We start from the raw sequence: 27672 nt of genomic DNA, 5'->3' as shown, positions 1-27672 counted from the left end.
GCCATGGCGGGGTAGCCCAACGCCCAGCGCGCCCCCTCAGATCTGGGGAACGTTTAATTCCGGCGCCATCACCAGACTAACCACTTACCACCAATAATAGGCCCCCAGAAACCCGCCACCGCTACCTCTTGCCACCCCATATCGCTCCATCCCAACCCTCTTCTCTCACCAAACACCACCATCCCACGCCTAAAACTCACTCTCCCCAAATTCGCCTCTGCACCTTCCAGCCAGAAAATTTTCACCCAAATTCGCCGTTCGCAAAATCTCCATTTTTTGTCTGCCAGCTTTTTTCCTCTTGAACTCCTTAACTAAGTATGTCTGACGAGAAAAACATCGTGGACGCGGCCCAAGAGGCCGAAGAAGGGTTCTTGGAGTGCTACATCCGCTTCAATGATGACGCCGAAAAGGACTATTGCTTTCAAGTCAGTGTCAACACTCAATTCAACGATCTCTTCCGGATCTTTTCCACCTTGCCTATCAGTTTGAGACCTTCGATTTTTTACTCCCAAAAACCCGCCGGGTTCAAGATCAGCACCGCTCCTGGATACCTTACCGATGACGGTGCCATTCTCTTTGACCACGACGCCACCAGCGAAAAGTATCTCCAGACCATTGACTTGTCAGATAAAATCGGTGACAAGATCTGGCCTGGTCAGTTGATTGTCCCCGTATGGGAACGTAACACCTTTGGCTACTACGCGTTTGTGACGGGATTGTTGGTGTGGCTCTACACCGACTTGCCGGACTTTGTGTCCCCTACCCCAGGGATTTGCTTAACCAATCAGATGTCGAAATTTGTATGCTGGGTGTTAACCAAGTTGGGAAAACCTGACCTTGGAAAAGTGTTCATTGAGGACTTGTATGATGAGACTGGAATCGCCCCACAGATGGTGTTTTTCTGTATGCATCTTATCAAGGTCAGTATCATTTACTTGTTGGTGAACCTTGGGATTTTCAACCCTATCAAACTCTTTAAGATCCCCGGCACAAAGGGCATCAAAAAGGACGTTACTAGAGATGAGTTGTTGCACTTGGGTTGGACCGGGTCCAAGAGATCCACCATTGAAGAGTACCGGGAGTACTACAGAAATTTCAGAATCAAGCAGTACAAATCGATTGTGGAGGCTCAACAAGATGGACTTTTCACTCGCTTGAGAGTGTTGGGAGTGCAATTAAAAGATGGTGAAGGTTACAACACCCCATTGGACAAAAAATCGACTTTGAAGGACTTGTTAAATAAGGACGATATCAAGTTCACCTTGAACTATGCGTATTTGGCCAAGTTGTCGAATTTGTTTGAAAAACACATTGGCGAGCCAGAGGTGGATATTAACGAGGCCGTCAAGCAGTTTAGAAGATACGGGTTGTGCAAAAGAGACAGTGTGATTGAGGAGATTGTGGAGTTGAGAAAATCGGTGGAGGTTAAGGAGACGTAGAAGAGTAGCTTATTGTACATTTAGTTCATTTCAATACATGCAATAGTGTTTAGTGATGCTCACCGAGTCGTTTACGCAGTAGTCGTATAGGGGCCATCCCGGTACCGGGGACACGACCATCGCCCCATGTACAGGGCGTGGCGTCCCCCTCGCACCACCGCCGCTAGTCGCACCACCCAGGGGTACGATGGCCCTAGTGTCGCACCGTGCCCAACGGGGCCGCGCACGTGATATTGTGTCGACGTCAATGAAAAATTTCGCCCAATATATAAACGAGTCAAACTCGCCAAATCAATTTTTCACAAATTTTTCACCACCGATTTTTCACTTTTTTTAAGGAAGAATTTATCAATTAATTGGAAAATTATCAACACTATGGTTCAATCATCTGTCTTAGGTTTCCCCCGTATTGGTGGCCAAAGAGAATTAAAGAAAATCACCGAATCTTACTGGAGTGGTAAGGTTACTGTCGACGCTTTATTGGCCAAGGGTAAAGAATTGAGAAAGCACAACTGGGAATTGCAAAAGCAAGCCGGTGTGGATGTCATTGCTTCCAACGACTTCTCCTTCTACGACCAGGTCTTGGACTTGTCCTTGTTGTTCAACGTCATCCCCGACAGATACCTCAAGTTTGACTTGGCCCCAATTGACATTTTGTTCGCCATGGGTAGAGGTTTGCAAAGAAAGGCCACTGACACCACTGCTGCTGTCGATGTCACCGCCTTGGAAATGGTCAAGTGGTTTGACTCCAACTACCATTATGTCAGACCAACCTTATCCAACTCCACCGACTTCAAGTTGAACGAATCTGCTGGTTTAAAGCCAGTTGCCGAATACTTGGAAGCCAAGGAATTGGGTATTGAAACCAGACCTGTCATTGTTGGTCCTATTTCTTACTTGTACTTGGGTAAGGCTGACAAGGACTCTTTGGACTTGGAACCTTTGTCCTTGTTGGAAAAGTTGGTGCCAGTCTACAAGACCTTATTGGCCAAGTTGAAGGAAGCTGGTGCTAAGTCCGTCCAAATCGACGAACCAATCTTGGTGTTGGACTTGCCAGAATCTGTTCAGGCCAAGTTCCAAGCCACCTACGAAGCCTTGGTCGATGCTTCTTCTCCAGAAATCATCTTGGCTTCTTACTTTGGTGATGTCAGACCAAACTTGTCTGCCATCAAGTCTTTGCCAGTTGCTGGTTTCCACTTTGACTTTGCCAGAGTTCCAGAACAATTTGAAGAAGTTGCTTCTATCTTGAACGACAAGCAAATCTTCTCTGTTGGTGTGGTTGATGGTAGAAACATCTGGAAGAACGACTTTGCCAAGTCTTCCGAAATCATTTCCAAGGCCATTGCCAAGGTTGGTGCCGACAGAGTGTTGGTTGCGACCTCCTCTTCCTTGTTGCACACTCCTGTCGACTTAAAGTCTGAATCCAAGTTGAACCCTACTATCAAGGACTGGTTCTCTTTTGCTACCCAAAAGTTGGATGAAGTCGTTGTGTTGACCAAGAGTGCCAAGGGTGACGATGTGACCAAGGAATTGGAAGCCAATGCCGCCTCCATCAAGTCCAGAAAGGAATCCTCTATCACCACCAACCCTAAGGTTCAATCCAAGTTGGCTGAAATTGACGAATCCATGGCCACCAGAAAGTCTCCATTCGAACAGAGATTAACTGTCCAACAAGCCAAGTACAACTTGCCATTGTTCCCAACCACCACCATTGGTTCTTTCCCTCAAACCAAGGATATTAGAGTGAACAGAAACAAGTTCAACAAGGGTGAAATCACTGCTGAACAATACGACGAGTTCATCAAGAAGGAAATTGCTGAGGTTGTTAAGTTCCAGGAAGACATTGGTTTGGATGTGTTGGTCCACGGTGAACCAGAAAGAAACGATATGGTTCAATACTTTGGTGAAAAATTGGACGGTTTTGAATTCACCCAAAACGGTTGGGTTCAATCTTACGGTTCCAGATACGTCAGACCTCCAATTGTGGTTGGTGATGTTTCCAGAACCGTTGCAATGTCGGTTAAGGAATCGGTTTACGCTCAATCCTTGACCAGCAAACCAATGAAGGGTATGTTGACTGGACCAGTCACCTGTTTGAGATGGTCTTTCCCAAGAGATGACATTTCTCAAAAACTCCAAGCCTTGCAATTGTCCTTGGCCTTGAGAGAAGAAGTGGTTGATTTGGAACAAGCCGGTATCACCGTCATTCAAGTCGATGAACCAGCCTTGAGAGAAGGTTTGCCATTGAGAGCCGGTAAGGAAAGATCCGACTACTTGGACTGGGCTGCTCAATCTTTTAGAGTTTCTACCTCTGGTGTCGATGACAGTACCCAAATCCACTCCCATTTCTGTTACTCAGACTTGGATCCAAACCATATCAAGGCTTTGGATGCTGATGTTGTTTCTATTGAATTCTCCAAGAAGGATGATCCAAACTACATCCAAGAATTCTCCAACTATCCTAACCACATTGGTTTGGGATTGTTTGACATTCACTCTCCAAGAATTCCATCCAAGGATGAATTCGTCAAGAGAATCAGTGAAATCTTGAAGGTTTACCCTGCCAACAAGTTTTGGGTTAACCCAGATTGTGGTTTGAAGACTAGAGGTTGGACTGAAGTTAAGGCTTCTTTAACCAACATGGTGGACGCCGCCAAGCACTTCCGCGAACAATACTAAATGTGTTGTTCTGTTCTTTAAGAGCCCCTAAACACGGGTTTATGCATTATTCAATTCATTTGTTGATGCCGTGTCCTTTGATATTACATTTATTCAACATTAATGTAATCTGATCATTACTATCAATATCGTTTGATTGTCTTTTTATATAGTTTTTGTATTGTTTTTGTTTGCTGGGGGTTTTTAAAATGGGATTTCAACATCGGTTTAATATATATTTTGATTTTTTCAACCACGACTGATTTTTTGTACACCGCGAAAATCGTAAAAATATCTGTTTGCCATCAAAATGAACCAGAACGAAAAGGATCAGTTGATTGAAAGATTTGTCACCGTCACAAACCTGTCGCCATACTTGGCTGAGCAGTACTTGGCACGTAATGAGAACGACTTAATGAACGCAATTGAGGATTATTTCGCCTCCAACACAAAGTCCTCGGGATCAACCCCCACATCCACTACCAAACACAAATCCGGTGTCAGAACCTTCAAAGACTTGAATGAGGGTGATGATGAAGACGACAAGACAGACACAAACTTTTTCACCGGCGGCGAGAAATCGGCCTTGCAGGTGGAAGACCCCAATAAAGATAAAAAGTCAGGAAGGTCATTGATCGATGATATCTTCCAAAAGGCTAGAGAACAGATGTCCCAACCCGACGACAGGCCCTCCACAGGAGAGCCTGAGACAGCTGCAGCCCCCACGTTTGTGGGAACCGGGTACAAGTTGGGTGACGGTGAAGCTCCATCTCAGACGATTCCTGATGTCAATGCTCATGCTTCCAGAAAGCCTACGTTGGTCAAGAGAGAAATCACCTTTTGGAAGCAGGGGTTCACTGTGGGAGAAGGCCACTTGAGAAGGTACGACGATCCGGCCAACGCCGGCCTCTTGGAGGAATTGAATCGAGGAAGAGTCCCTTTGGCTCTTTTGGACGTGGAGTTCGGCCAGGACGTGGATGTCAGCGTCATAAGGAAAACAGACGAGGATTATAAGCCTCCCAAGAGAAAACTTGGAGGTTTTGGAGGCTCGGGCCACCGTTTAGGTTCTCCTGTTCCTGGTGAACCTATTGTCACTCCAGATCCACGACCAGTAGAGGTAAAAACTACGCCAGTGGTGGCGCCAGAACCCGAGGCCCAAGGCGATACCCCCGTACAAATCCGGTTCGCCAACGGTAAGAAGGTCAATAAGAGGTTCAACTCATCAGACTCCATTTCGGTGGTGTACGAGTTTGTACAGAGCCATGAGTTCTCAGATGCTTCCAGACCGTTCATCTTATCTCATGCGTTTCCCGTCAAACCCATTGAAAACTCCTCAGACATATCCGTGGCCGATGCCAAGTTGAAGAATGCCGTAATTGTACAAAGATGGAATTAGTTGTATAGGATATAATAATGGAGTTTAGCACTCGAACATTTAATTGGATTTCTCACTCATCGCATCTTTAAATTCATTTAATCGCATCGATCATTCGACTATATCCATAACCACTGGTGCCACAAAAGCCATTTCCACCAAAAGAGCGAGTAAGTATGTGTATATCACAACTACGACACTCGGTGAAGCATCTACGGCTTCAACCGGTCAGATATCTATCATATTCGCGTTTGAGACACCAAAACACCCAAGGCCCAAGCTTCTTCTCCAATACTAAATTCGACTTCCAATTGCAAGATTATAACCCAGACGAGGATGACACTCCGCAAAAGATAAAGAGTTTCTACAAGAGCCGACCACCCTTCATCCAGTTTGTGTTGAAACCACAACAATTAAACTCAAAGATTACCGAGCTTGAAGATATCCTACTAAACAAGTCTTATGCTCCAGTAGACACATATAAGGAGATAACCGAGACAAATTCCAACCAGGTACCTATTTGTGGATCCTTTGTTTGTTTCAAGTCGCCCATCAACCACTCGCTACATGTTGGGTTGGTGTTGAGAGAAGCTTTATCCAAGTTCAACAATAATCTCAATAGATTAACAGTGCTAACTTTGGAGAATACTCTCCGAGAGGTGCATTCTCAGGATGTTCTATTCCACTGCCATGGAGTGTTGGATTCAGACTGGGTGGGGTCCCTTCAAGTGCTTGAAAACAGACACGAGGAACATTTCTACAGCCGTTTGCTTGTAGTAGACATTCTCAAGCATTTTGTGAACAAAAGTTTGGACGTGATCAAGACCATAACCCTTCCCACCAACCTACTTGATATCTTCTACGCCCAGCATACCTCTAAAGACTTTTTGGTTGGTGTTTGTTTGCATGAAGTGTTGGAACTACTTAAGTTAAACGAAGAAACTCGGGAATCTCTCAACTCTTCTTACTTTAACCAGTGCTGTTTTCTCATGGCTATCCATATAAGTATGAGCAGCTTCCATGAAAAGTTCATTGTCAGCAACAACTACCCACACCTTGAATCGTCCAACATCATATCCGGATATTCAAACAACTTGGTGGCTCCCTGTCATTACTATTTACTTCCGCTTGGCCTTATGCATTCACTCACGGGATCGGTAAATATGGCAAACAACCCCAAACCGTTCCTAGAGACCAATCGTTCTCTTTCCGAGTTGCAGAAGCAACAAGCATCACCACACCGGAAATCCCTTCAAGACTTGCACTTCTTTTTCAAATTCTGGGAGGGAAAGAAGTATGAGTATATCATTACCGTCATGAAATACCAATTGGTATACCCCAACGCTACCATCCAGCAATTTCTTCAAAAACTCGATTGTTTCAAGCATCTACCAGTGGTTGAGCAGCTGGACATCATGGAGTTTTTAGTGTCCACTGGAATCTATACGGACGACACTGATATTTTCACGTCGTTGAATCTTTGGGGTGGAACCAAGGCCGTGAAGAGGATTTCCACCACTCCGTCTGATGCGTTCCTTGTCAAGTTGAACCCCAGCGTGCTAGCCCTAAGCATAGTGGGGGGTACGGAGAATACTGATGTATTTAAACACCTCAGAGAACAAAAATATGGACCTGAAGATGTTATTTACGCTGTACCTATCGATGCTGAAAACACCATTGGAGTGTCGCTCCTGAAAATCAATGCCAGAAACTATAAGATCAACATCCACATCCCCGACTTGATCACTAAGATCGCTCCCAGCTCCGATGCCTTCACCAAGATGGCGTCACGCCGCTATATCCAAAGCCATATACAGTTTGACGGTCGGGCAGTAAAGATATTTGATGAAGAAATTATTCTGCAGTTCAAATTCAAAGACCGGTGGATACAGGGGATCCTGAATCAGTTCAAGAGTGTGGCGGACATTACCGGCAATCAAAACAATAGCCAAACAGGATATATGCCTTATTTAACCAGCTTAACGTTGTCTTTGAAGTTCAATACCTATGATTCAAATCCATTCAAAGATCTTACTGACAGAATCGAGTTTACTTTTGACAACATCTCGGACGTTCCAATGAAGAGTTTAGACCCGACAGAATTGGAAAAGGTCTTGAGAGGGAAGGAATCATCCGTGTTACCTTTTTCTTTGTTCAGGTCTAAAACTGAAGAGTCTCCTTCCAAGTTCGGCAATGATGATTACCACAATTTGGGGTTCATTTATAATGTGTTCAAGACACACTTCAGTGTCAGAAATATTAACGGGGCCGGAAACATCAACCTAGAGGAGTCTGTCCCCAAGGCTTCATTCTTCACAAACGAGTTGTCCCACTTTGTGAGTAATCTCACTTCCAAATACTGTGAGGAATACAACGTACCAGTTTTCTCCAGTTCTCAGAACATACTTGTTGACTCCGCCAAAACCGACCCCCGAGCCGACGAGGTACTCGTGACCCATAATAACATGATGTTGCCCAAGTTCCACGCCAATTCGTTTTATCAAACTCTTGTTTCCAGAGACTTGCACGGAAACGTTTCGCTTCCCGCATACCTAATTGGAAAAAACTACCTCTCAAAAGAGACATTTGGCGTGAAGCGGTCGAGACACATTCCTCTGGGTACTGATAGTGGGAAAGTTTCGATGGTAACCCCATTCACAAGCTTTGAGTCGCTTCTCAATCAATTCCAAATCCTCAGTATGATTAACTACCTTTACAAGACCAAAAACTATCTCAGTCTCAAAACAGACGAGTATGAGTTTTCAAGACGGTTTTCGTACCTAAAAGGGTTAGGGTATAATCTCAATAGACCTTTGCCGGACCACGTTCTTCAGAAGTACGTGGATGATCTACAAACAAATAAACTGTTGTGTCAATACACTGAAGCAGTTGATCGAAAGCATCTAGCGTTGAAGACCCTTGAGAAACAGTTATCGGAAGACACTGTAAATACACTCCGGTTGGAGTGCGTGATCACATCCCCAGGATTTGAGGTTCCCGACGTCGGTTCTAGCATCTACAAATGTTTTGTCAAAGACCTCAACACTGAGGTGGAGGTTTTACTGTCTCAGCCGGCAACAGACTTGACTATAGGAACAGTTTTGTCATGCGACCGGGTGATATATTTTGATCCTACCACCTTTACTTGTGTTCTCGGAGAATCAAGCATTCTCTAAGTAAATAACAGCCCTAAACTTGTAAATAGCATATAGATTGCATGTACAATACATATATAGATCCTGCAGTGTGCGAAAATTCTCAACTGTTGAAAATTTCTAGATTGACTCATTGACACATAAGCCTAATAACATGTTTGTATGTACCCCAGAACCCCCCATTTATACTCCCCGAGTCTCTACTAACGCACACAGTCCGATATACAACCCTCAACGGCCACCTTGAAGTCAATCGTCGAAGCTCAAGTCCCAGACGGAAAGCGAAAATTGTACCCGCTCTACAAGTATGTCAGTGTAGACGACCTTACAGTCCATGTGACGTATCTTAAGTTAGCTTCCTTGAACAACCCAAACAGATCTCCTTCATTTCTTTTGGAGTCCTCGGCTCATGGAGACAAAGTCGACAGATATTCATTTATTGGTATCAACCCTAAGAAAGTCATCAGAACCGGTGATGACGAGACCATTGACCCCCAGTTCCGCAATGTCGACCCCATCACCGTCTTGGAGGCTGAGTTGAATAAGTACCACCAGGTCAGCTTGCCCGGATTGCCCAAGTTGAGCGGAGGGGCCATTGGATACATTTCGTATGATTGTATCAAATACTTTGAGCCAAAGACTCGTAGAGACTTGAAAGATGTGTTACAAGTACCTGAAGCGGTGTTAATGTTGAGCGACACAATAGTGGTGTTTGACCATGTGTTCCAGAGGTTCCAAATCATCCATAACGTGGAAATCGACCTGGTGGACCAGGTGGATGCAAAGATCGAAGAAGCCAAAAATGAGTTGGATGCCATCGAAAAACTCATCAAAGCAGACCTTCCAGCCGACCAGTATAACCCTCACCAGCCCCCTATAAAGCAAGGTCAGCACTTCACCTCCAATATTGGTAAAGAAGGATATGAAGGTCATGTGACTCATTTGAAAGAAAGAATCTTAAAGGGTGACATTTTCCAGGCAGTTCCCTCTCAGAGAGTTGCCAGACCGACATCTTTGCACCCATTCAACATATACCGTCATTTGCGTACCGTCAACCCTTCGCCATACTTGTTCTACATAGACTTGATCGACTTTCAGATTATTGGAGCATCTCCCGAGTTGTTGGTCAAATCAGATGAAAACGGCAAGATTATTACCCATCCAATTGCTGGTACTATTCACAGAGGAAAAACCAAAGAAGAGGATGAGGAGAACGCCAGTATTTTGAGAGCCAGCTTGAAGGACAGAGCAGAACACATCATGTTGGTAGACTTAGCCAGAAACGATGTCAACAGAGTGTGTACTCCTGAACTGAACAGTGTTGATAGGCTTTTGACCATTGAAAGATTCTCTCATGTAATGCACTTGGTTTCCGAGGTTAGCGGGACGTTAAGAGAAGATAAAACCAGATTCGATGCGTTCAGGTCCATTTTCCCTGCTGGTACCGTCAGTGGAGCTCCAAAGGTGAGGGCTATGGAATTGATTGGAGAATTAGAAAAGGAAAAGAGAGGGGTGTATGCTGGAGCGGTGGGCCAGTGGAGTTATGATGGGAAAAACATGGACACTTGTATTGCGTTAAGAACAATGGTCTATAAGAACGGGGTGGCATACTTACAGGCTGGTGGAGGTATTGTGTTTGACAGTGACGAGTATGATGAGTACATCGAAACCATGAACAAGATGAATGCCAACAACAATACTATTGTGGAGGCAGAGCAGATTTGGGCCGAAAAGGTTGGTACCGACTAGTGTATATATTCATTTGTAATAGAGACTGTTAAAGCTTGTACATGGCATCTAAAAACGCTTCAATGATTTTATCAGCAACCCCAACTGTCTGTACACTTCCTGCTACACCGTACAATGCAGCAGTGTCTGACTCAGCTGAACTTTCGTCTTCCGCCGTGAGCTTGGTACATTCGGTTAAATCATTGATCAATTCGTCAATAATGGGGATGGTAAGCCTTGTCATGGCAAAGTGCAAGGCGGCTGGGTGTTGTAAAGTTGCAAAATGCCATCCTTTGGACGTCAACATGTCACCGAGCTTGTAGATACTGAAATTCTTGTTTCTAGCCTTGAATGCTACAACTGAAGCAAGTGGATTTCCTATCACCACCAAATTCTCCTTGAGAGTTTGGTTATCTTTGACAGCTCTTTTAACTCTAAGCATGGCTCCCACGATGTCTTTGCAAAATTGGGTGTATCCGTCTTCACCAATAGACGCCAAAGTGGCCCAGCATCCCACAACCAATGCACCAGGCCTGGATCCGGCCAAAGTGGGTGATCCATACATCCCTCCTGTCCATTCAGACGAGACATAGTACTGGCACTTTCGTAATTCGTTGGTACGGTACATGATAATGGAAGATCCCTTGGGTGCAAAACCGTACTTGTGGGTATCACAAGAAATGGATGTTACTCCCGGCACCCTGAAGTCAAACAACGGAACCTTTTCATGAACACGAGCCTTCTCCAAGAACAGGACAATGAAAGAACCCAAACACGCATCCACGTGTAAGGGGATGTTGTACTTCAATGCGAGCTTTGATAGCCCTTCGATGTCATCAATAATTCCATGAGGGTAATTAGGGGCTGATCCCACCAACAACACCGTGTTGGAGTTAATGTGTCTTTTGACGCTCTTCAAATTCACCTGGTAGGTCACAGGATCCAAGTCGACCTTGTGTAACTTCATGCCGAAGTAGTAGCATGCCTTCTCAATACCGGCATGAATGGTCATCGGGGCAATTACTTCAGGAGAAGTGATTCCCTTTGCACGCTTTCCAAACTCTCTGGCGGCTAAACCTGCCAACAACAACGACTCGGTTCCTCCCGAAGTGGTGGACCCACACGATGTTTCGGGGCCATTGAACATCTTCAATACCATTGCAACCACCTCTGCTTCCATCTTCCGAACTCCAGGAAACACATCTGGGTGTAATTGGTTGGCAATAGAATACTTTCGGTAGGCATCTGACTGTAAACTCATCAACTCGCTTCCACCGTGGTACACGGCACCGCTGACTCTACCATTTGACCAGTCTGAGTGTTTCAAAGTCTGTAATTTATCTAATTCCACAAGCACTCGGGCATCTGGCAAGCCATTCTGAGGCAATTGGGGAAGCTGTAGAAGCTCTTGATCATTCAATATCACCATTTCCTCGATTTTTGCAACCGTCTTCTGCAATTCTTTATCAACCTTAGACTTCACACCTGGTAAAATTAACACAATCAGGAAGGTAGTTCTAAGAATCTGTGTTTTAATAGCGCCGAGTGTTCCTATGATACCATATCCACAAACGTGCCTTTGTGCTTTACACAAATACAAGTATACCACGTAAATAAACACAGAATCACGGAGTAGAAATGTAGGTCCCCACACTGGGTCAGAACTGTACTTGAGCTTGAACTGAGAAACCACAAACAAAAGCCACAGCCTGGCTTGAATGCGAAGGAGAAAGAGCAATTCACTTGTATCGCGAGGCATGTACGGTTGTCCATACACCTTTGCCTTCAAGAAGTCCTTAGCGGCATCTGGGTGGAAGTAATTCATGTCAGTGGAGTCAGGTGAAAAGACTTTGTGGGACGCGCGGAATAAAAAGTTGTACAGTGGAAATCGTAAATTATTGCTGTAGTCTAATAAGGTGTAGAGGCTCGACTAACACGATTGTTGCCTCGACTAGAACTCGATGAATTGTCTATTAGAGTTTTCCTCTCGTTTATGAGTTTCTCGAGCTTTTGCCCAAAATACTCGTTCAAGAAACGGTTCTCACTGGAAAGCCTCTTGAGAGTCTGCTCATGGTTGATCAAATCATCTTTCTTAAGTAACGATGGAAGAATCTTGATTCCGGGGCCGTTGCTTTTGAGTTCTATCTTTTCTTTCTTGGCTTTGAGCCCTTGAATCTGGACTGAAAGTTGCAATGCTTCGTTCGAGCTGTCTTGGTATTGCACCCGGATGGCCTCGTTTTCAGCCGTAAGTTTCGTGAGTTCTTCGGTGAGGATCTTGTCTTCGTTGACAAGTTCTTCCAAAATCTTCTGTTGCTCTTCAAGCTTCTTGTCAAGTTCCTCGCCGTTGATCTCCTTCATTGCCTTCAATGTGTTAAGTTTGTTTTGGACTTCGTCTTTTTCAAGCTTTAGCTTGCTCAAGTCTGTGTCCACTCTCATGTGTTTCTTCTCGACGAAATTGGCATCTTCATTCAACCTTCTCAACTTGTGGTAGTTTGTAGCAATAGTTTCTTCCTGTTCATCGTATTTTACTTGTCTGACAGTTTCCTTGAGTCTGATTTCAGGGAGCTTGAGCTGAAGAGCAGTAATAGAGTCACCAAACTGCAGCATTCGTCTGCTCAAGATATCGGCAAACTTGGCCTTGAACGACCTGGCGCCAAACTCTTCGACTTTGAACTCTTCTTCCAATGTGGTGTTGAAAATTGGTAACAAATAGGTGTGTTCCATTCTCTTGATCAACTTGTCCTCATGGATGCTGAAATTCATTTTGTCGGTGAACTTCCCCATAAAGTCCTCATCTGCAATGGGGAAAGGCACCAGTTCCCAGTCAAGAAGCCAAGCTTCCAAATACCTCATATTTCCTCCATAGTGCCTGATGAAGAAATTGGCTTCATCTTCTTCCTCATAAATGTTGAATCTGTTGTACATGAGCGCATCCAACACCGTTCTCCTCCACTCACCAACCTCCTTGAGGTTGAATGCATTGACGTCGGGCTTCGGTATAACCGTTTGTATGTGAGTGAGAGAGTACACTGGAACTGGGATAACCAACGGGATCTGAACAGGACTTGTCTCATACACATTTTCGTTCTGATTTCGGATCATCTCGATGCTCGGACACTTGCTGTCCAAGTTTGTATCGAATGAGAAGATCAACTTGAACAGCAACTCCGGGTCTAATATGGCCGTGTAGTTATTGTACAATTGCAGAGTGGTGATGAGATGAAGACACAATATTGGTTTGTGCATGCCTCCTCTGGTGGAACTCTTTCGGGCTTTCTTTCGGCTGTACTCTCCATCAGGCAGAACCGTGGCCGGTTTTTCCCTGTTGAAGTGAGGAGGGTATCCTCTGTTGTCATCATACAATTTCATGGTGCTGACGTTATTATAGTACAACTCCTTGCCAATGACCAAGCCCTCGATCAACTCCAACTCCTTGACACTCTCAGCCACCACCAAAACATTATACACGGCCATTTGAGAAAGCTTAACGCTCAGGAAGAATCGGGCCAATAGAGAGTCCACTAATCGGTTGAAAAGAAGATAATTCCCGGACATATTCACGAACCGTTCACTGATTTCCCGCAACAACAACTTCTTGGGCAAAAAGTGCTCCACGAGTAAGGATGGGTGCTTTGTGGCAGTCTGGATCTGGTCAAAGATAAATTCAAGTTTCTCGTCAAAAGACATCGACCTCACGCCATTTTCACTTCCATCATCAACTCCCTCCTCAGCCTCGCTGTCGCCGTCACTGCCGAGCAAACTATGGATCTTTGTCTTCTGCAGTTTGCGGAACATGTCGGCCAACAACTCAGGTTCGAAAAGTTTCAAGCATATCTCGATGATATCTTTCTGTACGTTGGTCAAGATGGTGGGAAAATAGTACACTCCATTGGGGGGCTGATGGACGCCTGGACCTGGAGGAGCACTATCCAGTACAGGCTCATCCAAGAGTGTGTCCATGGCTTGGTCATCCTGGTACATCGGGTCTGGACCGTCGCTGCTGAGCATATCCATCAAATTCATGGTGCTTTGGTTGATGTCTCGCGAAACCGGAATCTTTTGGCACAGGGATTCTGGAGATCAGGACGGCTGCGACATGCGCGCCTGGAGGCTGCGGTCGTGTGCCGCGCGACTGCAAAAAAAACTTATGCTCTATATCATTATAACTATACACGTACAAACACCTATCGTTTGCCCTTCTTACGGATCACAATGTTGAGTCCGATACTCTCAAGACTGGCCCAGATCTCCTGGTCCACTTTCTTCGGGAGTTTCCGCCCGTATAAGCACTGGTCCACGAGCCACATTCCCACGAGAAACTCCTGCTTGTTTAGGGTCCCGTCATGTCTATAATCTACCAAATCCCACACCAGTTCCAAAGTCTCATCCGGGAGTTTACTCCGCGTCCAGATACGCTTCACCACCACTCCCGCAATGAGCTGGTCGGTCTCGGCCTTGTCCAAGTTGTGGTAATGGTTGAATCCATCTTTTTCGTTGGCTTTCATGTTGTGCGACGACGATAACTTGGCAGCCCTCATGGACGCATCTTGCTGTTCGGGCTTCTGCTCGTTGATATTGTCGTTGGAATCGTAGCACACACCTTTCAACTTGGTGACCACTTTGGTCAAATAAAGTCCTTTGTTACTGGCCCAAAGGCCCTCATATCGCTTCCTCTCATTTTCGCTGATGTAGGACAAGTCAGTATGGTGTTTCCATGGTTTGTCTTCATTAAACATCTTACCCTTTCTTTGGGCCTTTCTCATGGTAGTCTTTAACTGAACCGGCTGGGACTGGTGGTGTAGAGGGGTGACGGGCCTTGACGAAGATGGAGTGGACAACGGGTCAGTGACATCAAAGTCGAGGCCACTGAGATCAATCTTATCACCTCCTTGGAGCTTGAACTTCTTCTTGAAGAGTCCTCTTTTGGAGGCGTTGTTGACGTTGGGGTGAAGGTAGTGGTGGTGGGTTTTTTCCTCCAATTCGGGAAACTGGGGCAACTTGGTGGTAGAAACATTGGCGGTATCTGGGGCCTCACTATCACTAAGAGAGGATCCATAATCGACCAGCGATCTGGACGTATAGTCGTTGGTTAGCGTCTGCCCGAGAAGCTTTTTCTGCCGTTCGTTATCAGACTCATCATTATCAAACACAGTGCTGCTGCTTTCCATCGTTGGAGGAGGCTTTCTCGTAAGCTTGGATCTCTCTTCCGACGTGGCTCGAGGGCTGTCAAAAGACTGGAGCTTGAGCCGGCCGTTGGGGATATAGTGTAAGCTTTCGTTGCTACCCAAGGCCGCTTCACGGGCACTTGCTCCCAGCGACGGTGGAACATTAATAGGTGATATGGGTGAGGCCGTACTACTATGTGAAATGATAGGAGTAATAGGCCGCTGAAACATCTCGTTGCCATCAACAGAAGCATTCCTGGTTTCATACGGAGCCTTCCTTTGGTAGTAGTCAATGTCGTCTCCATCCCAGTCGTCCTCCTCATGCTCATTATCTTCTTCTTCTTCGTCTTCGTCATCACTGCCGTTTGCGAGGGTGGTGATAATCTCAGGCATGCTGAGGTTGGTCGAGTTGCTGCTCTCTGAGTCCACGGTGGTGCCTGAGTTGCTGTGATGGCCGTAGGTATACAGATGACCTCCAAATGGTTCATCAAGAAGCCCAGACGCTTCGAGTAATGCATGGTTCTTAATTGAGGTTTGTATACGCTTCAGCTTGATGCTTTCTCGGATCTCGTGGAGTCGGTCGTGGGCTTTGGACGAGACATCAGTGTTACTGGAGTTGACAGACTTGTCGGTGATGGACTGTTTTATCTTTTTAAGCATCTCTTGAGGGGCATAATCGTACGATAAGCGCTTAGAACTCGGATCCTTATAGGCGGCCTTGGCACTCAACGACAATTTCAAGTTGTTGATGGTATCGTGGGCTCTAGCCTTGTTGAGGGTCAAATTTGAATGGTTGGAAGACGATCTTTTCATGGTCGGCGTGGCCTCCGGCGAATGCAACGATGAGTGCAACGACTCGGGCGGTAGGGTGAAGTAGTCTATTCCGGACCTCATACTGGAGGCAGTTTCGGGTTGTGTGGGTGTATTAAGGTTCAAATCATTCACATCATAGATACTCCTGATTTTTCGTGTAGGGGTGTCAACCGACGACTTGGGGGTGGAAGTGGTTCCCGACAGTTTCTGTGGACTTGTGGTCTTCCTGTTAACGGTGGTGATTTTGGGAAGCGAGGGTCTACGGGTGTGGGACCGCTTAGGAGTGTTGGGTAATGTGTTGAGCAGCTTGGGCGTAGGCAATTTGAATTTTGGGTTGGAGGCAGTTGGGGAGTCTTTGTTGGCTCCAAGGGATTTGAATGCAGCAAGAGCTGCCGCTTGACTGGCCAGGTTGCTCATAGCAAGTAGTCGACAGTATTATAAATAGGTTCTCAACAGTAAATGTGTTAGGCTAAATATCTGATGCGAATCATTATCGTTCCTGGAAAGTTGCGACCTGGCAGTGCTAACAATAAGACGTGAAAAAATGGTATGCGTTATCTATTTACCTACGTACGTTTCCCCCGAGACAGGTTTACGTAACGACCCTTACCCACCTTGACCCCCGAAGGCCGAATGTTCTGATTCGAGTTGAATGGTGAAATATAGTTGTCGGCGGAGCCTCCTCCTATCCACTCTTGCAATAACTTATCATTGTGCCTTCTTTGCCAGTCGTCGTCCTTAACCGCTTTCTGGTACTCTTTTTGGTCCTCTCTCAAAATCAATGGGTTCTGCAAGGTTTTGTGTCTATTTTCCTTGTTATGCTGGTATCCTCCATTTCCCTGTCTTTTCTGGTGGTTTTTGCTCAAGGGAGAAGGTAACGAGAATTTCGATCCTCTTTTGATCCACTGAAAGTTGGCCTTAAGGTGGGGGGTCACTTTGCCTGTCACGTTGTCAATGGATACAGCGCATCGTAAGAGGGTGTTCCCTCCACATTTGGGGCAAAAGTGTTTGGGTTGACCAGACTTAGGAACCGGGGTGAGACGGAAACAAGCATGACATCTGTACATGTAGTTCCGGATTCGTTTGATTTGTTTTCCCGACATGGCGTTCATAAGGTTGAGGCCAAGTTGCATGGTGACGTTCTGACAGGCAAAATCTCCTGTTGCCAAAGCTACTTTGATGAGGGGGCCGGTTTTATTTTCTTGGACCTCTTCATTGTTGTCTTTGAGCATTTCTTCCTGAAGGTTGTCGGGGGTGATCCAGTCGCCGTCATCCTCATTTTCGTCGTAGTCCTGTGACAACTCGGTTGGCTGTGTTGCTTGTGTTGCCTGTGCCTCTTCTTCTGCCTGTGCCTCTTCTTCTGCCTGTGGCTCTTCTTCTGCCTGTGCCTCTACTTCTGCCTTTGCCTCCTTCACAGACTCTTCAAGACTCATGGCGTCAAGCTCCTTCTGCAACTCCAACTCCCGCTTTTCTCTCTGTTTCTTTCCTCCTCTTCTTCTGGGCTTCTTCTTTTCAAGTGGTTCAACTGGTTCTGACACCGAACTTGCCTCTACCGGCTTTTCCTCCAGTTCAGCCTCGGGTTTTTCCTGTTCGGTCGCCTTTTCCTGTTCGGTCTCCGGTCTCTTCTCTACCTTCTTCCCGCGGGTATAATCGAGTTTCTGACCTGGAAAGCTTCTCAATCTCCAAGTCCCATTTTCCTCCACCTCCAACTCGTACGCCAATGCAATTATATGAATATCGTTCACCGACAACACCGAATAGTCCCCCGTTAGCTTGGCAAACGCCTCGACCTTCTTAATATACTCTGCTTTTGGATGCCTTATCTTCAACTCATCGTTCCAAAGCACCAATTGGTTTCTGGCCCGCTCATCCTTCAATTCACTGTGCACCCCCGGCGTTGTGTAAAACTCCTGTCCATACTGCTGCAACAGCGACGCCGACTCTGTGATCAACGGCCCCGCGTCTAATACTAGTTTCCTGATCTTTCTTTCAGACATGGTTGAAGTTTTTTCGATGCTCATCGCACTGCAATCACCCACATCGGAAGGAGGATTCGAGTGTGTGGTCGTGCGCGGGCCCCATTTCCTAATAACAAGCAACAATATGAAGCAACCTTTATTTACATCATCATTAGTAGCGGTTAGAGGCAGTGAGAGTGTGCATAGGCATAAAATTATCTAAAATCATATGGCACTATTTATATGAGGCAATTGCTCCACCCTCAGAAAATATCTTCATTTTCGCTGACTCTAAACCATGTCAGAAACAAAAGTTATATTGCACTGGTACGTCCAATTGACCCCACCACCATCTTTGGTCACTCCCTACTAACTCCATAGGCTCAATCACTCCAGAGCTAACCGAGTACTCTGGCTCTTGGAATTGTTGGATGTCAACTACGAAGTCAAGGTCTACAAGAGAAACTCCAAGTTCAGAGCACCTAAAGAACTTGAGGCCATTCATCCCTTAGGAAAATCCCCCGTGATCGAGGTGATTAAGCCCGGAAAGCAACCCGAAGTCATTGCCGAGACCGGGTGTATCATTGAATACTTGATCAACAACTTTGACCATTCGGAAAAGCTTGTTCCTTCCACCGACAAGGGAAAGGCGGAAGTCAACTACTATTTACATTACACGGAGGGGACGTTGCAGGCGGTTTTGACGTCGTTTATGGTGCTCTACAGTGCCCGTAATTTTGCTCCTTTTGGAATCGGAGCCTTGGTAGGAGCTGTGACTTCACAGGTCAATAAGGCGTACTTTGGCACAGAGGTAATCAAGAACCTCAATTACTTGGAGAACATCGCCAAGGGGCACGACGGAGGCTACTTTGTAGATGGAAAGTTGACGGGGGCTGATGTCATTTTGAGTTTCCCGATTGCCGAGTTGGTGATGGGAAATCAGCGAGATGGGCTTTTTGAAAAGAGTCCTCAGGAGCTTTTTCCCTACTTGAATAAGTGGTCGAAGCTTGTGCTTGCAGACCCAGCTTATAAGCGGGCCATCGAAACCATTGATGAAAAGTCCAAATTGTAGATTCAATCTGCTGGACTTTGTGCATCAGGAATGCACCCCTAGTTTACATAGCTATGCATGTATGGTTAGCCTGATGGCATGAGAACATATAATTCGTATATGCAGATGCTTGCATATGCTTAGCTTGGCCTGAATCCAAAACACAAACAAGAATAGTCGTACCCCAGTTTTTAGCTAAACGGCAGAGGGACCTACGCCAAAAAGCGAGGTGTTGCCTAATTAGGAAATGTTATTAAACTTCAAGTCTCCACATTTGGTCAATACCAGCAACACCCATCGATGAGGGGCTATATATATCTGAGCTGATCTCCTTTGGATTTTCCCACTATTGTAGACTTCAGATCCTCTACTCATAAACATGGCAGACCACGGAGATAAGTTTTTGGTCCATTGGCTTGATCAGTCCCGAGCTCACAGAATCGTATTTATGCTTGAACTCTTAGGTTTAGACTACGATGTGGAAGTATATTTAAGACATCACGACACCTGGAGAGGCCCATCCGAGCTCTTCCAAGTTCATCCCTCGGGTAAAGCACCCATCCTAGAGGTGTTTTTTGCTGATGGAAGACCTTCATTGAAGTTGGCAGAATCAGGGCTAATCATGCAATACTTACTCAAAAATTATGATCCACACAATATCTTGAATCCCACTACAGAAGTTGATAAACTCCGGGTCGACTACTATCTCCACTACTCAGAAGGAACCTTCCAACACATTTTGCTCACGATGTTGATAAACAGTGTGGCTAAGTCCATTGCTCCAATTGGCTTCAAGAGCTTGGCCAAAATGGTCACCAAGGGTTTAAACAACGGTTACTATATTCACGAATGGAAATTGAATATGGAGTTTTTGGAACGGCAGTTGGATAACGAACATACCGGATACTTTGTGGGGAATAAGTTAACTGCTGCAGATGTGATGTTGACATTTCCTGTTTACGAAAACATCTTTGATAATGAGAATGGGATTCGTGAAGTGACAGGCGAAAAGATCGATTTGTTTAAGACTTACCCACATTTGGCGGCCTGGAGTGATAGAATTGCAAAACACCCTATCTATATCAAGGTCACCGATATGATGGACGACAAGGTGAATGAGTTTATTTCTCAACTGCAACAGGTTGGAAAAAAGAGACATTAGTTGAGAGTAGATGTGGTTAATGATATAATGTATTTTAATTGTGAGCGTGGACTGAGCAGTTGAGCAGGACTTTTGATATGTATTGTACAGTGAGGGTTACAACCTCTAAGTATCTCCTTAATATACCTTCTCCATACCCTCCATACTATAGTCGATCCAGCTGCCCATACAGTTCTGGTCATTAAGATGTTTCCACCTGCTGAACGTTCCTATTTTGCAGTTCTTGGTGCTGTCAGAGTTAGGACAATTAAGGTACGGATCATGAAAATACCCTATGTCTCTAAACCAATGAATTTTGGACTTATCTGCAAACAAAGCTAACCCCATAGAGTGGACCGGGGCATCTCCCCATCGTTCATAGTAAAACCCACCCGACTGGTCTAGGTGTTGGAACCACTTATTGTACGCTTCACCTCTGAAAAAGTCCATATCACCAATCTCAAAGTTGGACCAGAAATGGCATGTAGAGTAACCTCCTGTATTTGCGTTTTTCTTGGGGTTCTGTTGGTTTTCAAGAAGCCATTGGAAAGCTCCGTTCTCATTCACGTACTTGAAGTTGTCATCTTCATTCAAGTACTTGAGGGTCTCCGGCCATAACGTTGTCAATGTTTCGTCAATATCGTACAAGTTAACGGTGAACCCGTATACCTTTCCAGTTCCTTGGAGATACTTAAAGATATCATAACGGATATCGCTGTAAAACTTGACGTCAGGCTCAATTCTCCAGTAGTACTTATACTTCTGCAACTCAGGAACATTATAGAAATTCCCCAGGTAAAACCGACACATATTGTGATACGAGGGCTTCATTGCGTACGCCACATTGTGTCGTGCCAATGCAAGCATCATCAGTTTTTCTTTTTCTGAATCTATAAATGATGGTTTGTCCCATAATTGACGAGGAATCTCCACAAACTCCATCGGAGCATCGGAAAACTTCCTCATCTTTGCCTTGAATTTATCAGAAAATGGAGCATCATTTATGAATGTGTATGGATACTTGAACTTGCCATTGAAGCTCTTTTCAAATTTTTGGATAGACCTTCCAATCCCCAGAACTTCACTATTTCTAACCAAAGCAATTATGGTGGCATTGGCCCTTTGATAGCTGTTGATTTTTTCGGGATCAGGAGGCCTTATGGTCTCTATATCCATGTCTTTGGGCTCTGTGATCTTGTTTTTGAACATCTCTTGGTACACATAATCGTTATCCTGCAAAATCTTTTCTGGAGAACCGGACTTCGCTTTGGGGTTGATAAACTTAAACTGGACATTTCCTGGCTCCAACACATACCCGGACCCTTCTAGTCCAGGTGTGGATATTTTTGCAGGTTTGTAACCTTCCTTGTTGAAATAACCCAGTATTTCTTTCCAGTTAGTAGTGTTGCTATAGTCGATTTTGGAGAGGTTCCAGAAATACTCCATAAGCACGATCGCTACCACCAAATTAAACAACACGATTATCACGAGGGCAATTTTTGATAGCTTTAGGTTCAAGGCAGATATCATTAGCATCTTACACGTGTCTTAGTATTTTAAATTCGTTAAACATGCCAAAGCCATCAAATCCTCGCTGAACCCTCCAAACCGCGCCCCATGAAAAAATGTGCCTGAACTATGCCACCACATTAGTCAATCGCTTACACAAATGAGAAATTGGGCTACCGCCAAAAGATTCCCTCGTACGATACGATATCCACTGCCAAATCCAGTGTCACTACAATGGACCCGTCTGTACTCAACCGAATTCCCTCCAAAGGAAGTCACTGTACAGAAGTTCACCTTCCCACTCGCATCACACTCAGTCAAGCACATTTCCAACAACCTCGATAAGTTCTTACAAGGCAACCCGGTAACTCTCAATGGGCATTTGAATAGGCGGCCACGTCTCATGGCCAAGCATGCATTTGCCGAGCTCAGAGACTCTAATGGAGATACTATACAAATGATGTTAGCTCATGGAGTTACACCCGAAAAGTACTTTGGGGTGGTGGAAAAGTCCATCCCTGAAGAAAGTATCAGCGTCAGCGGTAAAGTACAGTTGAAGCAGAGTAGAAGTGGCGAACGGGAATGGGAGCTTCTCGTAGAAAATTACCAAGTTTTAAACCAATCTAATTTAGATGCCGCTAGATTGGACAAGTTGAAACACTCATCACCCAAAGACTTGCCTCCTCAGTTCCGTTACTTGCAACTCAGAACACCCCACTACCAAAACAACATACGAACCCGAAGCAAAATTGCTAATTTGATCAGAAACACTTTTATTCAGAACCATGACTTTGTGGAGGTTGAGACTCCATTACTCTTCAAATCGACACCAGAAGGTGCTCGGGAGTTCTTGGTGCCCACGAGGAAACCTAATGCTTTCTATGCTTTACCTCAGTCGCCTCAGCAGTATAAGCAGTTGTTGATGAGCTCAGGTATCACCAAATACTTTCAGATCGCAAAGTGTTTCCGAGACGAAGACTTGAGAGCCGATAGACAGCCAGAGTTCACCCAGGTGGACTTGGAAATGAGCTTTGTCAGTCACAGCGACCAAGTTGGTGTGGTAGTCGAAGATGTTGTTCACCGTGTGTGGAAGGATATTGCTAAGTTTCCGGTTTACACCATCAATAAAAATGGTAATCTCGAAGAAATCAGTGAGTTCTCCACACACAAGATAAACTTCACAAAGGTTCCATACATTGAAGCCTTGACAAAGTATGGAATTGACAAACCCGATTTAAGGTCTTCCCTCTCCTTGATAGACTTGAGTGGTTTCTTCACCCCACTCAAAAATACAAACTTCCCAGTCCTCGAAGCGTGTGTGTTAAGAGATGCTTTTGACCCTTCAAAAAAATTCAAAGTTCCAAAAGCCTTGAGTGACAGCAATAGCTATTCTCGGAGAAAGCCTATTGTCATCCCCATCAAGACCCAACCTGATGCTCTGGAATGGTACAAAAACTTTGTTGAAAAGCACCTTATCACACCTACCTCCTCGTTCAACGAGTCCCAATTGGAATCCACTTTAAATTTACATCCTGGTGACATTTTGGCATTTGCTGACAGGGCTGAGTTGCCGTATGAAAATCCTACTCCTTTAGGAAAGTTCAGACAACTTGCCATAAACGAGTTCCCAAATAAGTGGAAGAGAATGATCGAGTTGAGCAATGGAGACTTAACTGACAATTACTGCACAAAAGATATGGTAGTGGCTTCCTGGGTTGTTGACTTCCCATTATTTGCACCAACTGAATCCGGAGGGTCACCTAGTGACGAATATCCAACATACGAATTGAGTCAACTTGAATCGAATCATCATCCTTTCACCATGGTCAAACTTGAAGATTATGACTTATTGGAGACAGACCCTTTAAAAGTCAGAGGGGAGCACTACGACTTAGTAATCAATGGAGTCGAAGTAGGAGGTGGGTCCAGAAGAATCCACGATGCTGACCTCCAAAAATACGTTTTCAAGCATGTCTTAGGAATCCACCACTACAATGATTTGTTTGGCCATCTCCTACATGCTTTGAGTATGGGATGTCCTCCACATGCAGGTTTGGCTCTAGGTTTTGATCGATTGTGTGCAATGGTTGTTGGAAGCCCAAACATAAGAGATGTTATTGCGTTCCCCAAAAATCAATCAGGTGTGGATCCTATCGTCGAAAGTCCTTCCTCAGTTCCAGAAAAGACTCTTAGCGAGTACTTCATCACCACCAAAAATTAATTTATAAACCCTGTAAATATCATCATGCTTATATATTGCTATTATACATATCAAAAGTATTTAAAACTTTCTCTTTTTATTTTGTCTCTCCTCATAAGCATTCTTGGATTTGAGTCCATTAGCTTCTCTTCCTAATTTTTCTTTGTGCATCTTTTCCAACTTCAATTCAATGGGTTTCTTGATTCTGGTTTCTTGGTCTTGGTTATCTTGTCCAGTTTCACTATAGTATTGTTGTTCCTGCTCCTTGATGAGTGTTTTCCAGTCGTACTTCTTTCTCATAAACAACTCCATCGACCAGTTCTTCCACACCAATTTACCATATTTACTCTCTTTGACCTTGTGACTATCAGCTTGTAATTCTGATCCGATTCTGTCTTTGTACATATTAAGCAAAATGGTGAAGTGCCATAACTTATCCACAATGTGTGACCCATAGGAGTTTATTGACAATCTCACAATATGACTTTGGAACAAGTTCAAAAATCTCTTTCTCAAAATCAGAGTGGGTTTGGGTTCGGTAATAGAGGCTGGTAACACTGTTAAGGAGTTTTCCACCACATGGGAGAAAACACCGTGAGTGCACATTTGAAGGAATCTTTCAACTGGTAACGCCAAAAAGTTATACCAAACGCAGATAACAAACGAGTAATCGTATTGCATGAACTTTTCCAACAACAAAGATCTTCTTCTCTCTTCGGCTGTTGGCCAGTCATCTCTAGTATTTCCCAAAGTCGACTTGGTCAACTGCAAGATATTTTCCAATAACTCAGCATTAGCAACATCATCAGGCTCTTTGAAGTCATAGTTTGGGGCAAACTTGTTGAACAACTGTTCTATGATCTCATCTCTTCTGTAGTTCTTATTTTGAATTGAAGCATCGATGACCTTGGTGCTTAGCTCCAAGTTCTGGTTTTCAGAAATCGAAATTAAACTCGATAATTCGGGGATTATTTGGTCCAAAATATACTGAACTTCACCTGGCTTCAACTTGAACATCAAGGCTTGAATAATAAACACACCAGTGTTAGATCTCTTGGCCAACTTCAACACTCTTTCTTTCATGTACAACTTGTACAACCGCTCAATGTACTTCATTCTAACACCAGTATTTTTGATCAAGCTCTCCAAGAAGTGAGAACCAACAGGATCAGACAACAAGTACTCGACATAAGCTTCTTCTTTGGAGTCTTGTCCATCCTTCTCTTTTAAGAATATGGAATGCCATATAGCTCTGTCTTTGTCGACTATTCCTTCGACTTGAAGCAACAACTGAATAACTGGTGATGCAATTTTATGGATGGACAATTGTCTCATTCTGGTAATATCTTGACCCTCTACTATGGCTTTACAAATCTTTTTGACTTCGTCTTTGAAAGAAGGAGGAACTTGGAATGCCCGGTTGAAGATCTCATTGTCTTTGATCTCTATCATTTTACGGGCAATCTTGGACTTTTTGGATCTCAAGGTAGAGTTGGAAACAGTAGATGATGGGAGTTCTTTTCCACTGGCAATTAATATAACAAGTCGTAAAACATGAGATGCATATTGGTGTTCCATCATCTGTTGGATATGTGGATGGAACTCATTCATCATCTTCAAAAACAACTGTTCAGTTGTCACCTGGTCGATTTCAGGGTCTTCTTCTTCCTCAGTATCTTCTTCGTGTTCGTCTCCGATGAGCTCTTTTTCGATAATTGAGGTTATTCTGACTAACAAAGTCTCCAACACGTGAGAAGAGTATTTATGGTGAGCCAATGATGCAAGGTGTCCCGAGAAATTCTTGAAAATGTGTTTGGCTTGCCTGTCGGTCCCAATTAAAAGAAGTCTCTCCATTAACTTGGAGCAGATTTGATTGGTAACCAATTTTAATTCTTTTCCCTTACATTCTTCCAAAACAGATCTGACAAAGGCATCTCTTTCTTCATCCAGATCGAAGGCATTGATATTGAGGGTGCTTTCAGCCTGTTTGAAGTAGTCGATTTCACTTGAATCCACTAAACCAAAAAAGGTGGGCTTCACAGCCTGCACATCAGATGGTGCCTGGTCAGTGGTAGTTTCTTCACTCTTTTCCTTGAGAGGTGGAGCTTCATCAATAAAGAATCCCACGCCACCAAGGTCCTTGGAATTTTCTTCTTGGGCCTTTTTCTGTGTTCTTCTTCCTCTGATTTTAGTGCTTCCCATAGTTGCAGATTTGAAAAATTTACCTCATCTCATCAGCGCGATATGCGAATAATCTCAAATCGAGCTGTCGTATCTACATTACATCCTAATGAACACTCAGACTATGACAAAGGTATAGATATTAGTATAAAAGCTCGGCCTTCCCGTGAAGTTGGTCAAGGTACTTACCTTTTCTCAACGGGTCTATATCAGCCAATATCTCAAGAAAAGACTTAATTTCGTCTGTGAGAAGATCCAGTGGAGCTGAATTGTTATTGTGCACATTGGCTAAAAGACATTTGATCAAGATCATAGTTTTCAAACACCAGCAGTTGTCTTTCCCATTGTCATCTTTCTCTAACTCGTTGAGCTCTCTGATTATTTCCAACTGCTCCTCTAGAGTCCTTTGATACACTTGCTTATCCAAGTGCTCAGTGAAAAATTCATCGCTGAGAAGCCAATATAAGTAGAGCCACACAGATGTGTCGTCCACATCCACATACATTCCCGTGTTAATCAACTTGATCTCGTGCTGTAACAAGGACAATCGGCTCAGAAACACCTGGGTGTATTTGTTCAAATCCTCCGCTTGGTCGATGAATTCACTGTCAACTTCCTGATAGTACTTGTATATCTTGGGGATCAACTTGGATCGGTTGTGCCATGCAGAAAAGTTCGATATGTTTTGGTTCACTTTGGAGGTAGTGAATTCGAACTCTTTGATGTAGATAGACAATAGTTCTTGTGGGGTCTTGGGGGTTTGCACTTCGTAGTTGTGCACCACGATTCTCCTCAAGTGCCAACCATGGAAATTCCTCTGGTCAACACTTAGCAATTTGGACACAATGGCCAACTCCACCTGCCAATTGGCGCTCTGACCCAAACACCTCAAGCACCATAGTCTGTGATTATATATCCAATAGCATTTAGGAAACCTCCTGAATAACACCATGATCATCTTCAAGTCATCCTCAAGGGTTTTGACTTTATCCAATTGTTTCTGAGCAAAAAGCTCCAACAATGTCTCTCTTCTGATGTTCCATATTGTGTAAAATTCAGGGTTTATCATCAACAAGTCTGTTGTTTTATTCAATGACTCCACCGTGTACTGGTGATTTTGCCTGGCTTCGAACACAAGCGACTGAAGACTCAAGTACGATTCTATCTTGGGCTTGTCCTTTTCGATTTTGGCTACTCTTGCCTCCTGGTTGAGCTTCTCTCGCTTCACATTATGGAACTAGACCCTGTTAGTATTTTTTGACAGATTTATGTGTGTGCAGCCACTTACCATTCTGTGTA

General features: G+C 44.4%; 12 protein-coding genes across 12 annotated transcripts; 7 read left to right on the top strand and 5 right to left on the bottom strand. All coding sequences in view use genetic code 12, as the record gives it.

Moving 5' to 3' along the window:
- Nucleotides 1-317: 317 nt before the first annotated feature.
- Nucleotides 318-1439, top strand: GSF2 (glucose repression protein; the record flags this gene model as incomplete). The annotated part of the gene is made up of 1 exon (XM_006689152.2): nt 318-1439. One exon carries the CDS (start codon nt 318-320, stop codon nt 1437-1439), a length of 1122 nt encoding a protein of 373 aa, XP_006689215.1.
- A 375-nt stretch (nt 1440-1814) lies between these two features.
- On the top strand, nt 1815-4118 carry MET6 (methionine-synthesizing 5- methyltetrahydropteroyltriglutamate--homocysteine methyltransferase; the record flags this gene model as incomplete). Its single annotated transcript, XM_006689154.1, has 1 exon — nt 1815-4118. The coding sequence occupies one exon, from the start codon at nt 1815-1817 to the stop codon at nt 4116-4118; it is 2304 nt and encodes a 767-aa protein (XP_006689217.1).
- Nucleotides 4119-4407: 289 nt separating this feature from the next.
- On the top strand, nt 4408-8648 carry PSN45_002266 (uncharacterized protein; the record flags this gene model as incomplete). The annotated part of the gene is made up of 2 exons (XM_006689155.2): nt 4408-5492; nt 5753-8648. 2 exons carry the CDS (start codon nt 4408-4410, stop codon nt 8646-8648), a joined length of 3981 nt encoding a protein of 1326 aa, XP_006689218.2.
- Nucleotides 8649-8781: 133 nt separating this feature from the next.
- TRP2 (anthranilate synthase component 1) lies at nt 8782-10376 on the top strand (the record flags this gene model as incomplete). Its single annotated transcript, XM_006690478.2, has 2 exons — nt 8782-8787; nt 8844-10376. 2 exons carry the CDS (start codon nt 8782-8784, stop codon nt 10374-10376), a joined length of 1539 nt encoding a protein of 512 aa, XP_006690541.1.
- Nucleotides 10377-10404: 28 nt separating this feature from the next.
- Nucleotides 10405-14378, bottom strand: DPL1 (Dihydrosphingosine phosphate lyase; the record flags this gene model as incomplete). Its single annotated transcript, XM_006689156.2, has 2 exons — nt 10405-12161; nt 12314-14378. 2 exons carry the CDS (start codon nt 14376-14378, stop codon nt 10405-10407), a joined length of 3822 nt encoding a protein of 1273 aa, XP_006689219.2.
- Nucleotides 14379-14539: 161 nt separating this feature from the next.
- On the bottom strand, nt 14540-18330 carry nob1 (20S-pre-rRNA D-site endonuclease nob1; the record flags this gene model as incomplete). Its single annotated transcript, XM_066157828.1, has 2 exons — nt 14540-16733; nt 16904-18330. 2 exons carry the CDS (start codon nt 18328-18330, stop codon nt 14540-14542), a joined length of 3621 nt encoding a protein of 1206 aa, XP_066013925.1.
- Nucleotides 18331-18589: 259 nt separating this feature from the next.
- On the top strand, nt 18590-19363 carry PSN45_002262 (glutathione transferase; the record flags this gene model as incomplete). Its single annotated transcript, XM_006690131.1, has 2 exons — nt 18590-18618; nt 18673-19363. The coding sequence occupies 2 exons, from the start codon at nt 18590-18592 to the stop codon at nt 19361-19363; spliced, it is 720 nt and encodes a 239-aa protein (XP_006690194.1).
- A 358-nt stretch (nt 19364-19721) lies between these two features.
- GTT1 (bifunctional glutathione transferase/peroxidase) lies at nt 19722-20504 on the top strand (the record flags this gene model as incomplete). Its single annotated transcript, XM_066157827.1, has 1 exon — nt 19722-20504. One exon carries the CDS (start codon nt 19722-19724, stop codon nt 20502-20504), a length of 783 nt encoding a protein of 260 aa, XP_066013924.1.
- Nucleotides 20505-20621: 117 nt separating this feature from the next.
- Nucleotides 20622-22013, bottom strand: KTR4 (putative mannosyltransferase ktr4; the record flags this gene model as incomplete). Its single annotated transcript, XM_006689158.2, has 1 exon — nt 20622-22013. One exon carries the CDS (start codon nt 22011-22013, stop codon nt 20622-20624), a length of 1392 nt encoding a protein of 463 aa, XP_006689221.2.
- Nucleotides 22014-22152: 139 nt separating this feature from the next.
- MSD1 (aspartate--tRNA ligase msd1) lies at nt 22153-24213 on the top strand (the record flags this gene model as incomplete). The annotated part of the gene is made up of 1 exon (XM_006689159.1): nt 22153-24213. One exon carries the CDS (start codon nt 22153-22155, stop codon nt 24211-24213), a length of 2061 nt encoding a protein of 686 aa, XP_006689222.1.
- A 60-nt stretch (nt 24214-24273) lies between these two features.
- On the bottom strand, nt 24274-26394 carry NOP9 (Nucleolar protein 9; the record flags this gene model as incomplete). The annotated part of the gene is made up of 1 exon (XM_066157826.1): nt 24274-26394. One exon carries the CDS (start codon nt 26392-26394, stop codon nt 24274-24276), a length of 2121 nt encoding a protein of 706 aa, XP_066013923.1.
- A 121-nt stretch (nt 26395-26515) lies between these two features.
- Nucleotides 26516-27664, bottom strand: BET4 (Rab geranylgeranyltransferase; the record flags this gene model as incomplete). Its single annotated transcript, XM_006689161.2, has 2 exons — nt 26516-27610; nt 27662-27664. 2 exons carry the CDS (start codon nt 27662-27664, stop codon nt 26516-26518), a joined length of 1098 nt encoding a protein of 365 aa, XP_006689224.2.
- Between the last annotated feature and the right edge of the window lie 8 nt (nt 27665-27672).

Source organism: Yamadazyma tenuis, chromosome 2, assembly GCF_029203305.1.
Source record: "Yamadazyma tenuis chromosome 2, complete sequence".
NCBI lineage: Eukaryota > Fungi > Ascomycota > Pichiomycetes > Serinales > Debaryomycetaceae > Yamadazyma > Yamadazyma tenuis.
The sequence above is the reverse complement of the archived record's forward strand: the minus strand, read 5'-3'. Positions and strand labels throughout refer to the sequence as shown.